Source organism: Lampris incognitus, chromosome 17 (assembly GCF_029633865.1).
Source record: "Lampris incognitus isolate fLamInc1 chromosome 17, fLamInc1.hap2, whole genome shotgun sequence".
Taxonomy (NCBI): domain Eukaryota; kingdom Metazoa; phylum Chordata; class Actinopteri; order Lampriformes; family Lampridae; genus Lampris; species Lampris incognitus.
In genome coordinates, this window is record NC_079227.1 from 30,294,210 (window position 1) to 30,308,816 (window position 14,607).

At 49.2% G+C, this 14,607-nt stretch overlaps 1 protein-coding gene across 5 annotated transcripts; it reads right to left on the minus strand.

The window, feature by feature from the left end:
- Nucleotides 1-375: 375 nt before the first annotated feature.
- gprc5c (G protein-coupled receptor, class C, group 5, member C) lies at nt 376-9,016 on the minus strand. 5 transcript variants are annotated; one of them, XM_056297131.1, is made up of 5 exons: nt 8,860-9,016; nt 5,910-6,990; nt 3,853-3,953; nt 2,575-2,709; nt 376-2,012 (listed from the first exon to the last, which is right to left on the minus strand). In XM_056297131.1, exons 2-5 carry the CDS (start codon nt 6,895-6,897, stop codon nt 1,980-1,982), a joined length of 1,257 nt encoding a protein of 418 aa, XP_056153106.1. In that variant the 5' UTR covers nt 6,898-6,990; nt 8,860-9,016; the 3' UTR covers nt 376-1,979. The 5 variants fall into 5 exon arrangements, 4 of the variants coding, with proteins under 4 accessions (XP_056153106.1, XP_056153108.1, XP_056153109.1 ...); XM_056297133.1 differs by having other exon boundaries at nt 2,571-2,709; XM_056297134.1 differs by lacking the exon at nt 2,575-2,709.
- Nucleotides 9,017-14,607: the final 5,591 nt, after the last annotated feature.

A 14,607-nucleotide genomic window follows, 5' to 3' on the forward strand; every position in this document is an offset into this window, starting at 1 on the left:
GAACATGCAAACTCCACACAGAACGGATCTGGTACGGCCCGGGGTTCGAACCCAGGTCCTTCTTGCGGTGAGGCAACAGCACTAACCACTGGGCCACAATACTGTCGCCACAAAGACACATTAGAACTGCAGTCGGTTATTTCCATCACTTGACGTGATGTTAATCAACTCATGTAATGTCAGTGGGCCGTGTGTGCAGTCTTGATCACACCTGTTGAGCAATATAAATGAACCGTTGTGCTCTGTAATCGCCCTCTCGTGTAATGCAGGCGTCATCAAATTAGTTCCCCGACATAACACCAGCTCCAGCTTTGCTTCGTGTTGGGGTGGATGACGTGTTTTATCGCATGCAGGTTGAAGTATCGTGGCTTACACTTGTTACACCTTTTATTCTCATAAACAAACTGAACAAACTCATCTTCCATAGTGCGGTACAGTGAAATTCTAATACATGAATATCAAAGTGAACATGAATGGTCCCTAGAAATAATACAGCGATTCGGCCCCAGCACACGCCAAAGGGCATCCGCGCCGGCTATCTGATGAAGCGTAGGCCGGCGGTCTGCTCCAATAGACATTTGAAAGAGCGGTCATGAAGTCTTGCGTCTGCCCACTTCTCCGGCTTATGTAACCGCGGCCTTTCGTAACCTTTACTCTGGCATCCGCTGATGCTGTCTGGCGCTTGAGGACCCCGAGGGCAGCGCTGCGTGACCTTATCACGGGTGAATATGAAAATGACCTGTGCAATTGAAAGAGAGTGGAAACTGTTGCATCCCCCAAACTAATTACCTTTCGAGATAACGGCGTCTGACAAGCGCCGGTGACCTGATGGGATCATCCAGTTACTCTAGTTCCCATTGCGTCTGCTGTCACGCAGTCTGCCCCCCCCCCCCCCGTCACCGGGTGACCTCGCGTGAACTTCAGAAGATGTTGGTCAGATGACAAACTATGTACAGTTTCGGAGGTGAATGGTCACTTAACATTTAGAATGAAATGCTGGCACACTAATGGCTGTGCGCTGTGCCGTTAACAGTTTTTTTTAAACTGAATATGTGTCATTATCATTAGGGTTAGATTGCAAAATTAAAATTAAATAGCACATGAGCATGCTATAAATAGTTTTTTTTTTAAACATGAATATTCCCAAAATGCTTCCATGCATTCAAGGAGCCACTGACACATTAACATATTTACATGTATTTAATGCCCCATAGTTTAATTTGATGTCTGGCTGCTGGCTGCCACAAATGAAGTTCATAATCCAGGGCACACAAAAAAACACGACACCTATGATGAAACTTGACTGTGCACACGTTGTCTCTCTATTAAACTAATGTGAGTGGATTTTGATTACAAGTCACAGCCTCATGATTAAATAGCCTTATTTCGAGGCAGTCTAGACGTGCATAGTCTATGCTGAGCCATGTCCCAATTATGTGTGCCACGGTTTCTCCACCTGGGACTGCTGCACCTCGAGTGATGCGCCACACCTTCTGCCTACATGGTTTCTGATTTGCTGTTTACTTCAGAGACGATAGTAACATTTTGTGTGTGTGTGTGTGTGTGTGTGTGTGCAGTCTTCAGGAGGCTGTTCTTTTGCACTATTCTGTGCTGTCAGCATGGCCACTCTGCATCTGCGTCCATTGATCCAGCAGAGAGATCACAGTCCATTCTCAGCAAATGGTGACCATTGCAAAAAGCCATTGTTATTGAGCAAAGCCGTGGCTTCGCCCCATGCTCTGATGTCCAAATGAAGCTGGTATACTGTCTGGTACCCAGAGGTACGTGGCAAGTCCATCAATGAAAGGCTTAACTGTTTTCCATCGGCGGTGGTGACCCGGTGTTTGCCTCCTTATTCTGGGGCGAATGGTTCCTCTATTAATACCAGCTTTGGGAAGCAAAACTACGCTCGGCAGGTGCAAATGAAAACACAGGAACTGAGAGGTGTCGGGAGAGGGTGTTGAAAGCCGCGGCACATTTTACCACTGGGACTTCCTATGCAGTCCATTCCCCTGTAGGATGCAAGAGAGAGATCATTTCGTTACACAGTGACGGCACTCAGTATATCGAAAGGGCACCGCAATGAAACTGCAGACAGAAGCGGTTTTAAAAGGAGGAAAACATTAAGGGTAAAGTATGCAAAAGACTAAAATGGAAACCCAAAAGACCAAAGAGAGGAGAAGAGAGATGTAAACCAGGGTTAATAGAGTACAACTTCCACTAATTTCTGCAAGGACTGAAGAAGACAAGCAGCGCCCCGAGGACCAGACTAGACCCGGTCCACCCAGTTTACCGAATGAGCGGGGTAAGAGACATGTGGCCTTGGAAGATAGACAGCGGGCTCCACAAGGTAAAAAAAAAACAAAAAAGCAAGACAAAGAGGTGATTCATGGAGTATCTGAAAAAGAAGTTGCTATGGATACCGCGGGAGGTGTATGGAGCAGATGTGCTGAGGCGAGATAATAGAAAAGCATCCGTACGGAATGAAAAGGGATAGGGGGAGACGACAAGGTGGGGGTGGGGCAAGGGGTGAAGAAGAAGAGGTATGAGGGGTCTGGAGGGGACACGACCTACGCTGTTGCCGTTTGTCTGCGTGTTTGAGGCATCCCCCATCTCGGTGTGCGGCGGAGGCGTGCTGCTCCCGCTGTTGGCTGCGGAGTTGGCGGAGGCCCTGGGGATTCCTGAGTCGAAGGACAACTCCGTCTGGTGCTGGATGAGGTCACAACACGGACCATGACAAAAGCAGCCGAGGGATGTTGAGAGAACGTCCCTGTGCTGCCAGTTTACCTACGGCACCGCGTCCGTCTGCGTCTGTGCGAAGCGAATTACCTGGCTGTCCCTTTACTCCTCGTGTCCCTGCCTAGTGTGCACGAGCCGCCATCCAAGTCTGGCCCACTTTAACTCAAGCAATTACATTTGATATCAGAGACGCTTCTTCTGCCCTCCAACATAACTAAGATCACACAGACACCTTTTATAAAACATACATGTGCACTTGCCATAACCTAAAATAGAGCAGCATCTATGCCAGGGGGGGCCCAACTCCAGACCTCGAGGGCTGCAGTCCGTGCAGGTATTTGTTGCAGCCATGCACTACACCACCTGATTTAACTAATCCCTTTCCCTCTTTGGTCCAAGAGGTGAGCTAATTAGTTAAATCAGGTGGTGTAGTGCAAGATTGCAACAAATACCTGCAGACACTGCAGCCCTCGAGGCCTGGGGTTGGGCACCCCTGATCTATGCTGTGGGCTAGAAAGTGTGTCGCTGCAAACTTGCACTTTTCTCCCAAATATTGCTCAATGCCTCAGTGCCCCCCCCCATCAGAGATTCACCGAGAGGTTGCTCACTCTGTTTGTTTCCCCAGGAAGATGTGAGGATAATTTCCCCCCCCCCCCCATGTCTGCGAATTGTACTTGGCCAATTTACCCCGCTCTTCCGAGCCGTCCCGGTCGCGATCCGAGGAGGGCTGCAGACTACCACACGCCTCCTCCGATACATGTGGAGTCGCCAGCTGCTTCTTTTCACCTGACAGTGAGGAGTTTCACCAGGGGGATGTAGCGTGTGGGAGGATCACGCTATTCCCCCCCCGCCCTGAACAGGTGCTCCGACCGACCAGAGGAGGCGCTACTGCAGCAACCAGGGCGCATACCCACATCCGGCTTCCCACCCGCAGACACGGATAATTGTGTCTGTAGGGACGCCCGACCAAGCCGGAGGTAACACGGGGATTCGAACCGGAGATCCTCGTGTTGGTAGGCAACGGAATAGACCGCTACGCCACCCGGACGCCGCCGATAAGAAAAATATTTAAATGTGTGAGGTCAAACGAACTGGATGCGGGCCTATACTCACGTTGCCAATTCCTTTGCTGATGAGGGCCAGTTCGGTGGGCTGGTAGACTGAGCTGCGGAGCTGGCCACTGTAGCCGCTGTAGGGCGACACCGGCTTGTTACCTGGGAACAACACACAGGGACAAACCTCAAACACTTTCACCACGGCCCCTCAGTCTATGTCCTGAAAAAGACACAGGTGATATCACGGGGATTTATTGCTACCTGGCAGTGTGCGTCACAAACACATGGCACACACACACGGCACTTAATCATAGACTGTAATGAAGACAAACACCATCAATCCTTCACCCGGTGTGTACTTTTAAAAGGAAAGATATCCGGTATAAAAGCAGCCACAGGGATGGGTCATGAGACAAGGCTTTGTCACCGTCTCGGGTGGGTATGCCCTTTCCCCCTGCGAAATATCTACCCCGCTTGAGACGGCCGCCAACGCCTCGTTCTCCGTGGAAACGCAGCAATGCAAACACAAGGTGTGACGCTCCCTGGTGGGAGCCACGGTCGCACTTAGCGGGGGTGTGTTGCTGAGAGATATAGAGGTTAGGGAGGGACGTGGCTAGATACTGGACACTCATTAACAACAATGGCGATGGCCCCTGTGAGTCACCTGCTGGAACGGTGGGAATGGAATGTGCAGCTCGCCGGACGCCTCTGATGAGATTTTCACGCCCTAAAACTGTGGGAGATCATTGACTTTTGGTCACAGCACACAGCCAAGCGGGGGGGAAAAATCACTTCCAGTTTAAACATGGAGGGGGTGGGGTGGGGGGTTACTGCAGTTTAGTCAACTATTACTGTTTTGCCCAATAAACTTTAAGTACACTGGCTATGGCCAGTGAATACGATCAAGATTAATCAAAGTCAAAGTCAAAGTCAAAGTGTCTTTATTGTCCCTTACAGGGGAGTTAGTTTGCAGCCAATAAAACTCTCACACAAAACAAAACATACAAACACCAAGGCAGAATTGACACATCACTGATGGACAACAACAACAACAACAAAAAGGACATAGCGGGCAAGGAGAACCGAAGGAGTTCAGAGATACAGACCGTGGAAACAAGCGATCTGCAGACAACAGATTAATCACGCAACTGAGCACCACACAAAACGGTTGCTGATAAGCTGTCGGACCGCTGGAAGACATCCAGCAACCTAGGCCATGACCAGCCGCATGGCGCCACCATCGCCATCTATGATTAGGCCGCCCACTCGATCCAAAGCCCTCATGATCAGCCCCGGCCTGCGTCGAAGCCGGGGAGAGCGAGAGGGCAGGACGCGGGGCGTAACGGCGGATCGGATACTGCTCGGCTCGATGTCAAAACATCGGCAGATCAAATTCTGTCGGCTCGTCAGGAAGAAACTAAACTCAGCACCCTTTTTGCAGTCATTTCGCGGGGTATTTGCTCTGTTCCAGTGATTTTTTTTTTTCATGGACTTTGACACGTATTGATTGCTCATTCGGCACCAGAAACTTTGCAGACATATCATTTTATACACCAAGGTCGTTTGAAATCACTTCTAGTCCGTACAGGTCTAAATAGGGATAAAGCACAGTGTGGTCACGGCGCTCGCTCAGCCGACAACATTTCCCATGGAAACCCCGTGTCAGAACGACATGGTGCAAGCCCCTGTAGGCCTTTTGATGAACTCCCAGTCACACGTATATGTTGCTCATAGTGTTACTGTAGATACGGCGCACACATGGACTGTGTGTGTGTCCGCCGGCAATGAGTTTGCACAACACTGTCGTTCAGGGAGGTCAATGTGAGTGTTAATGTGCATAATGGGTGTGTTTACATTCTTCGTTCCTCCTTTCAGTAACCTGACGGACAAACCGGACTCTCTGAAGTACGCCTAGCAAGCGAAGCACTGGTTTGGAAGCCGAGGTAGCAGTAACCAGCGAGTCGCGGCTGTGTGTTATTGCTCTGGTCCCATTTTGACCGAGCTCGTTATTGCTGAAGACAAACAGGTGGATTGGTTCACAGAAGTTAGTACATTTTGGATTTAGGCGATGATGTCAGTGAACATGGCATTTAAAAAGATATGGCGCCTACAAACCTGGGTTGGGTTCCTCCATAGAGAAAGCCTTATTTTCCATGAATATGTTCTGGGAGCTCTGCTCTTTGAGAATGGTCTCGTAGCCCACCCCTCGGCTAGGGTACAGGTCCTCCCCGTAGCCCTGTGTGCTGTCATCTTCACTGACGAAACAGCAGAGTTCAGGGACGGTGTAGAGGATGAGAAACACCCAAGCGTTACTCACTAAGGCTATGGCCAAAGTGGGGTCGTCCCACGTTGGCCCTCCTGTCTTCTCGTTCCCGTACACGTACATGACGATCCATGCCACCCAGATCCCCACCGACAGCAAGCTCGTCAAAAGTATTGAGGTGCTTTCCGCCTTCCACTTCTTGTGCTTGCCCACCATGACAGCCAGACTCGCCACAACCACCGCCACAATCAGATTCATCACGTATATAAGCGCCATGACGAAGTCCTGGTTGGCAATATTGCAGGGTATAGCCGTGGCCCTGCTGTCCTTCGCCGTGGTGTTAAGCCCCTGTTGCGGATGGCGTACCACCGTGATGATAAGCCACTCCGTGTTGATGACCACCTCCACCAGCCACAGCCCCAGGGCCCCCAGGAGCAGCACCCAGACCCTGGGCCCCCAGTCCCTTCTGGCGAGTATGTTGAGCCGCACACATTGCATCAGGAGGCAGGCGAAGCAGCCGGCGAACAGCACTCCGAAGAGGAACCTCCGCGAAGCACAGGTGGAGAAGTCCTTCTCCACGATGAAGGCAAACGTCAGACAGAAGAGGCCAAAGGTGCAGACCAGGAAAAAGGCGTGGAGAGCCGCCGCGCTCTTGCGGTTCTTGTCCCCTATGAAAGGCTGGCTGGCCAGCAGCGAGATGAACAAAATGATGGAAGACACAACACCGGCTGCGGCGAAAGCCTCCAGGACGATACCCCACACTGCGTTCAAATCGCACAATTTGTAATAGAGAGAGTCCAAGTTGGGGCCGCAGCCCCGGGGGGTGACGTTGGCAGCCATAGAGTCCAAGCGAGATTGACGGCTGGAGATGATCTTCAGGAGGAACAGCTGAAATCTCTGGTGCAAGTTTCCAGGATCAACACCCTGCACCACCTGTTCACATGGGCAGAGAGGGATAGAGTGAGTTAGATCGGACAGGGAGGATTATAGGGAGTGGAAAGACACTACGTCATCTAGTCAAGAGTAGTGATACCGCGACTAACACCCAACACAGCAAATACCACACACATATGAGTCAGTAAGCATACACAAACACTGGCAAATCAGCACGATGACTGCAGGATCGTATAATCTTTTTCTTTACACAGACTGCGCTATAAACGTCAGCCACCTTTATAAACATGTCAAATATAGTATAAAACCTCGCCAGCCGCCACCAGTCACCAGTCACAGTTACAAAACTGCCTCTGTGACTTCAAACCCAGGACCTTTTTTTACAACCATCCCCACCGTCAATCATTAACAGGATCTGCAGACAAATGTTGTTACTGTGCACAGGGATTATTACGCTGCCGCTTGAATCAATAATGCGAGAGTGAAAAAAAAACACTAACTACATTTGTGAGAGTCCACACAAACCCGGGGTGTAAAAAAAAAACTGCTGCACTCTTGGCTATGATATTATACTGACGATGCCATTTCAGCACACGGAAATGCCGGCGGGCAGGTGGGCATACAAATACATCTGTTAATTGTTGCACAAAAGCGTCTGCTTGATTAGAAAATGAAATGAAAATTCAACAAAAACGAAACAGGCCTACACTGCACCGGGGCCGCCACACTTCATGGCATCTCATTACAGATGCCCATTAAACGGCATGAAAACAACATGGGGACGTTGTCAGGGCTTCACGGTAAATATCTGCACAGTCCCGGACCTGTCTTTGTGCTGTGGCCGGCTGTTTTCTCTGTGTGTCCACCGGCTCCAGTTACACCGGGCCGAGGACAACAGACCCACATCCACATCGGTGTCTCTGCCTCACCCACGGTGGTCACTCCATCATGACAGAGAGCTTCATGGGGAAAACAGGAGTCAAGGGTCTTTATTGCACACACCTAGATTGGATTAGTCCTGCGGCATAATGTAATTTTCTGCCAATTATGTGATTTGGAGTACGGCTCCACATCCAGGGAATTGTATTTTATGGGAGGGATTAGAGACTTCCTATTGGGTTTAGTCTTAAAATGGGATATTGGATGATTCATGCAAACGCCAGAGTCTCCTGCGGGTCTTCAACCCAGAGACACGCATATAAATCAAACAGGAATCCACAATTTATATTTACACCAAGGTTATTAATCCACTGCCACGGAGAGATGCCTTTTTTTTTAATTTTAAGCGAGGCCAGATTAAGTTTAAAATATCTGAATGGTCAAGGTAGGAATGCACAGCAGACGAGCATGACGTAAGTCATTCATAACTACCTCGTACTGAAGCCTTTTGTGGGCCAAACGTGTCACATACAAACATCTCCTCTGCAGCCACCACGAAGACTGGACAACAACTTCTGCACAACTGAGCAGCCATTACAACCTGAGCACAAGCGCAGACAAAGGGTTTATATCTTAGCCCAACTCACAAGCACTGGGTCTTGAAGCTGCCAAAGCTACCAAAAGAAGAAGAAGAAGAAGAAGAAGAAGAAGAAGAAGAAGAAGAAGAAGAAGAAGAAGAAGAAACTGGGGGAAACTTCCAACAGTAGTGATTCATGAAAGCAGACTGCTGTCAGCTCAGAGTTATTATGGGATGTTGAGTTTATTTGACGCGAGCATGGGCTACGTGCGTTATAGTTCACCTGGCCGATGCCCGCTGATATTCAGGCTCTAGTAACGTGGCTGCAGACGGTCGTGACCATGCCGAGGGTGGCATGATGGAAAAGAGCTCCACCTGAACGACTCGTTGTTACCTGAGGAGGTGCGGTGGCCGCGGAGGTCTCCGGAAAAACAACAGCAAAACTTGTTTACCTGCTCCGAGTCGACGCGAGGGCAGAAGTTTCCCTCGGAGAAGGGGCGTCGGGTTAAGGGAAGACTGGAGCGGCTGTCGGGGACGAGTTGAGCCGAGAACCACGGCGACGCCGAGACAAGCGGAGGATCCTCCGAGAAGCCTTCTGTCCCCGCGCGGTCCCTGTCCGTCCACGTAGGGCTGGACCAACCCAATCTCTCTCTCCCCCTCTCCCCCTCCTCTCTCTCTCTCTCTCTCTCTCTCTCTCTCTCTCTCTCTCTCTCTCTCTCTCTCTCTCTCTCTCTCTCTCTCTCTCTCTCTCTCTCTCTCTCTCTCTCACACACACACACACACAAGCTCTCTCTCTCTCTCAATCACAGTCTCTCTCTCACTCTCTCTCACACACACACACTCTCTCTCTTTCTCACACACACACACACACACACTCTCTCTCTATTTCTCACACACACACGCTCTCTCTCTCTCTCACACACACACACACGCTCTCTCTCTCTCTCTCTCACACACACACACACACACACACTCTCTCTCGCTCTTTCTCACACACACACACACACACTCTCTCTCTTTCTCACACGCACACACACGCTCTCTCTCTCTCTCTCTCTCTCACACACACACACACGCTCTCTCTCTCTCTCTCTCTCTCTCTCTCTCTCTCTCACACACACACACACACTCTCCCTCTCACACACACACTCTCTCTCTCTCTCTCACACACACACTCTCTCTTTCTCTCTCTCTCACACACACACACTCTCTCTCTCTCTCTCACACACACACTCTCTCTTTCTCTCTCTCTCACACACACACACGCTCTCTCTCTCTCTCACACACACACACACACACGCTCGCTCTCTCTCACACACACACACACGCTCGCTCTCTCTCTCTCTCTCTCTCTCTCTCTCGCTCACACACACACACACACACACACGCTCTCTCTCTCTCTCTCTCTCTCTCTCTCACACACACACACACACACGCACTCTCTCTCTCTCTCTCTCTCTCTCTCTCTCTCTCTCTCTCGCTCTCTCTGTCATACACACGCGCACAGACACGAAAGCGCGCGCTCACACTTTCTCAGTAAGTGGCCCAAGTCACCACCTGCAGATTTCACTCTTTCTATTCTTTCTATTCTACTATTTAATTCTGTTTTTAATATTAATATTTACATTTTTCCCCTGTTGTCGCGGAGTCGTAACCAAAATGTTTTGCACTGATTTGCTTAATTTTGATAAAGAAAACTGAAGAAATAAAACGTTTGGAATCCGCCGCGCCTTCTGATGCTGAAGTGTGACGACCGGGCGCGAAGCGACACCTAGTGGTGAAACCACGCCCGGTAACTCGGCACGTCCATGTCGTTTTTCACCTCAAGGGGACAGCAAAGACAAATCAATCATATTAAGTACCCAGAGCAAATGATTATGAAGTGTATCGCTACATGAGGGATGGCTTTCTAAAACGCATTTAGCCACCGGGGTGTCCTATAAATACCGTGCATGCACAGGTCCTCAGGCGGCTCGTGACTCTGACTGACAGCCGTGGTGCGTTTTCCTAAATAATGTTTTATGAGAAAAGATAGGCGTTGTTTCGTGAGTGATGGACATCTATTTTTGGAATCGGGGGTGTAGCACAAAATGCTGGGCCCTATACCTGAGCAGTCTCTATGGGCCCCCTTTCCTCTTCTGTCTCTCACGCATCGCTTTGTTGAGTCCTACCTTAATACTGTATATTATTTACAACCGCAGTACATTCGTCTATTTTAACCTGACCCAGGACCAGCAGTCACTCGCCACAGGACTAGATGAGCTGCGGCGAGAGACGCTCGTGAGGGGCGGACTAAACCATTTTGCACCTTTTGTAAGGGGTGAGAGGGGTGAGAGGGGCCTCGGAGAGGGGTGAGAGGGGCCTTTTTTTAAGTCGCCCAACCGATGTATTGAGGCAGTTTTAACTGAACTTGTGACCCTAATTAGTTAGAAATAAAAATTTGCAAACCAAAACAAACTTTTGATTCCAGGCCCCCTCCCCCCCTTCTGGCCCCTGGTACCCCCGCCCCCCCACTGTGACGCCGCTGTTCGGAATCCCACTTTTCATATTACTAAGCAGATAGAAAGAAGTGTTGACAGCTGGACTCTGCCTCAGAAGCAAGCAAACAAACAAAAGCTTAGAGCTACATGACGCTGAGCCAAGCTAAAGAACATCTGCTGTAAAACATGACACGTCCTGACGGTGCTCACCCGCTGCTCCACCGTCATGGGGACTACTAGTAGATTCACCCACTTCTGCTTGTTTCTGAAACGCTAAATCATCAGCGAAGTAAGACACGGATACACCTGTACCTTACATTGTCCATATCGCATCACAACGGTACTACACACATTCTGGTGGTGAGTCGACCACTGCCGCTCTCAGCTATGACATGAGCTCATGCCGCAGCAGTGGCCAGTGTTTAAAGCAGGCAGAGCCTCCACCCATCCTTTATGCTTCCCTTCTGCATCCACACGCCTCGGTCCCCTCATTTCATCCCCCTTTACTGGCGTGGCTTTCTCTGTAAACGTTTTCTTCTCTCTCTCTCTCTCTCTCTCTCTCTCTCTCTCTCTCTCTCTCTCTCTCTCTCTCTCTCTCTCTCTCTCTCTCTCTCTCTCTCTCTCTCTCTCTCTCTGGCTCTCACTGAAGAAGAGCTGAAGACGATGAGGGCCTACGACAGGGGCGCACAGCTTCCACACAGAAGTGGCCCATTTCTCCCCAGAATTTGGGGTGGTACTGTGCATAGTGGGAGTTGATGAAGATCTGTTTTTCTTTTCTTAATTTGTGTAATGAGGGAAAGTCCTGGTTGTATTATTGGCTTTGTTTTATTTTAGTAATTTGTCATGAAAATTGTGTGAACACAACATCCAGTGCGCGTTGTCCGTCTTGGGAGAGAGATCCCTCCCCCGTTGCTCTCCCTGAGGTCTTCCTATTCATTCCTGCCTGTTAAAGGGTTTTTTAGGGAGCTGTTCCTCATTCGATGCGAGGGTCTAAGGGCAGGAGGTTGTGTTGCTGCAAACCCCCCGAGGTGAATGTGTGTTTGTTATGTTGGGCTATTTTATTCTGAAGTTCAGTTTTTACAAATACTTGTTTAGACCGCTCAGTGGCCTTTTTTTCCTGAAACTTTTCTTCCTTTCTTTTTTTGTATGAGCTGGATGATAAAGAGGTGATTGTGTTTGAGTGTCAGCTGTTGAACTGTAATGCATTCTGAATAAATGTGTCTTTTTAAAATCAAAATCAAATCTCTCTCTCTCTCTCTCTCAAGTCAATTCAGTAATGCTTTATTGGCATGACTGCATTAATTACAATGTTGGCAAAGCAGGTGACAGCGAAACAGGTCAACGGAGTACCAATAAATAGATAAATAAATGGAAAAAGGAATAGATAGAACTGGCAGAAACATAGAACAGCACTTGAACAGTAACTGAACAGTAATTGGAACAGCAACTGAACAGTAATTGAGAGTGTGTTGGTCACTGACCCTTGGACCATGTCATTCTGACACATATTGTGCCGCAAGGTGTGACCTTTGGCCCTCTCCTAAAATAAGTGGCCGTTGCTCTTTCTCATCCGGGAGTAGAACATTTGGAATCTGGTTTTCGAATTTCCCCCGGTATTTTTCACCTTTATGTTCTGGAATTTCTCACAATTTAGCAGGAAGTGCATCTCTGTCTCGGCCTCACCTGCCGTACAGTGACCGCATATTCTTTGCTCTTTTGGTAGCCAAGATGTTTTGCGTGTCTGCCCCTTTTCAGTGGCTAGGCTGTGGTGACTGAGCCTGTACTTGGTGAGAACGTGTCTCTGCTTACTGTCTCTGATAGTGGACAGATAGTCAGCCAGTTTGTGTTCTCTTTTTAGGGCCCGACAACATTCTGATTTGTGTTGTCATTTGGTTTCTCTGTCCCAGTGTTCCAAATCTGAGTTGTTGCGTTGTGTGATGATGTGGTTTACTCTAATCGGTGGTTGGTTGGCAGTGCTGGTCTGAAACTCGTCTGTGTTAGTGGTTACGGGGTCAGTTAGTCTCACAACCAGCTGACTGAGGGGACGCTTTCCTAGCTGTCTCTCTCGTTCTCTCCCTCTCTCACACACACACACACATACACTCTCTCTATTTCTCCCCCTCTCCCTCCTCTCCCTCTCTCTCTCCCTCTCTCTCTCCAGCTGCTTCTTTCTGACATCTAAGTCATGTCACCAGCTCTCGGTTCTCTGCAAATAAAAGCCCTGTACCCGTCTCTCAGTATCTCTCTCTCTCTCTCTGTTTGGGTTGCATCTCTCCATCCGGCTCCTCGAGGTCGAGAGTCATCTGTCTCCATGACGACGCAAACCTTCCATTTTCCCGGATGTCTCCCGTGTTACGTCCTGTCTCCTGAGTCACTACGGTCTGCTCTCTGTCCCCCAAAGTCTGCCCTGCCAACCACGTCTGCTTCCTGCAGGCTCGCCTCGCATGGCATCTGTGTTTGGTGAGCCTCTATGGAGTTTATTTCCATGCTGGGGCTCTAAATCCTTCTCACTGATGCAGTGCCCAGGAGACTAATGAATGCAATGACATGTGAACTGTTTTCATAGGGTGTGATTTCTCTCTTTTTCTCTCTCTTGTGGTTTGACTATTCTGCTGTGTTGTTTCCAATTATTCTGCTGCAACCTTTAAAAATTTCGTTTTAAAAAGTGACATTCAAATCATCACCATCATTATCATCCTCATCACCACCATCAGCAACAGCAGCAGCAGCAGCAGCAGAAGCAGCATCATCATCAACATAATACCTTATTGGCAAGGACGAATCTGTTTTTCTGTGTGTGTGGGGCATTTAAGTGTGTAAACCCAAGAATAGGCCTTGTTAATGCCGATAATGTTGCAGGAAATGAGCAGGAGATGTTCACTTCAGGACAGCGTCTGTGTGTTTTTCTTGGTTTGGTTTTCAAAGCTGCGAGATCTGCAATGCGTCCGGCCGATGGCGTTTGCACCGAGGCGGCAGGTAAACAGACTGCACGGCAGAGAAGACTACAGAGCCCATGTTAAACATTTATTTCATCTCCATATAAAAGTACATCTGTAGTCAGTGCTTACACAGAAGAACATTCTTCACGGCCATTAGTCTGCCACGCGGGGACATCTAGAAATACTGTAAACATTGCACATGTAGCAACTTAAACAACAACAAGGCAACACGCGGAACGACATGCCTCGGAGAGTTTATCGTACTCCATCAAATTCCCCAAAACAGTAAAACAAGTGGTACAAAACACCTCTGGACTTTGCATTGTAGCGGGCACAGAGTCACCGGGAGGACACGAGAGAGTCGAGGACAGGAGTCACAAGAGTTCCAGAAACAGGTTTTAAAAGTTACTGTGGTACAGTTCAACTTATTCGGGCAACGGCGCTGGACTGAGGAGGCCATAAGGGTGTATATATGTATACATTATGCTGCTCAGAAAGCACTGCACATGTGGTCTACATGCACCTCTGCAGCACTTCATCTCTGTCACGCTGTGTAATCTGACCCCGCTTGCTGCCCAAGCGGGGTGTGAATGGGTGGTAGAGTATATAGGGATATGATGAAGTGTTTGAACAGGCAGGAGAGACAGGTGGCAGGCAGGCAGGCAGATGTGGACGTGTGGCAGGCGAGGAGGTCCACGCTTCTTCTCTCTTTCTTAATTAGGACGACCACAAGCGGCTGCGTGGTTGTGCCGGCTCCCAGCTTCGGCTTCATTAGGATTTA

Coding starts and splice junctions, on each gene's coding strand:
- gprc5c (XM_056297131.1), bottom strand. CDS start 6,897: ATGGCTGCCAACGTCACCCCCCGGGGCTGCGGCCCCAACTTGGACTCT. Junction 2,710..3,852: donor TCAGCAAAGGAATTGGCAAC/GTGAGTATAGGC, acceptor GACCTCATCCAG/CACCAGACGGAGTTGTCCTT. Junction 2,013..2,574: donor CGCAGACAAACGGCAACAGC/GTAGGTCGTGTC, acceptor TGCATCCTACAG/GGGAATGGACTGCATAGGAA.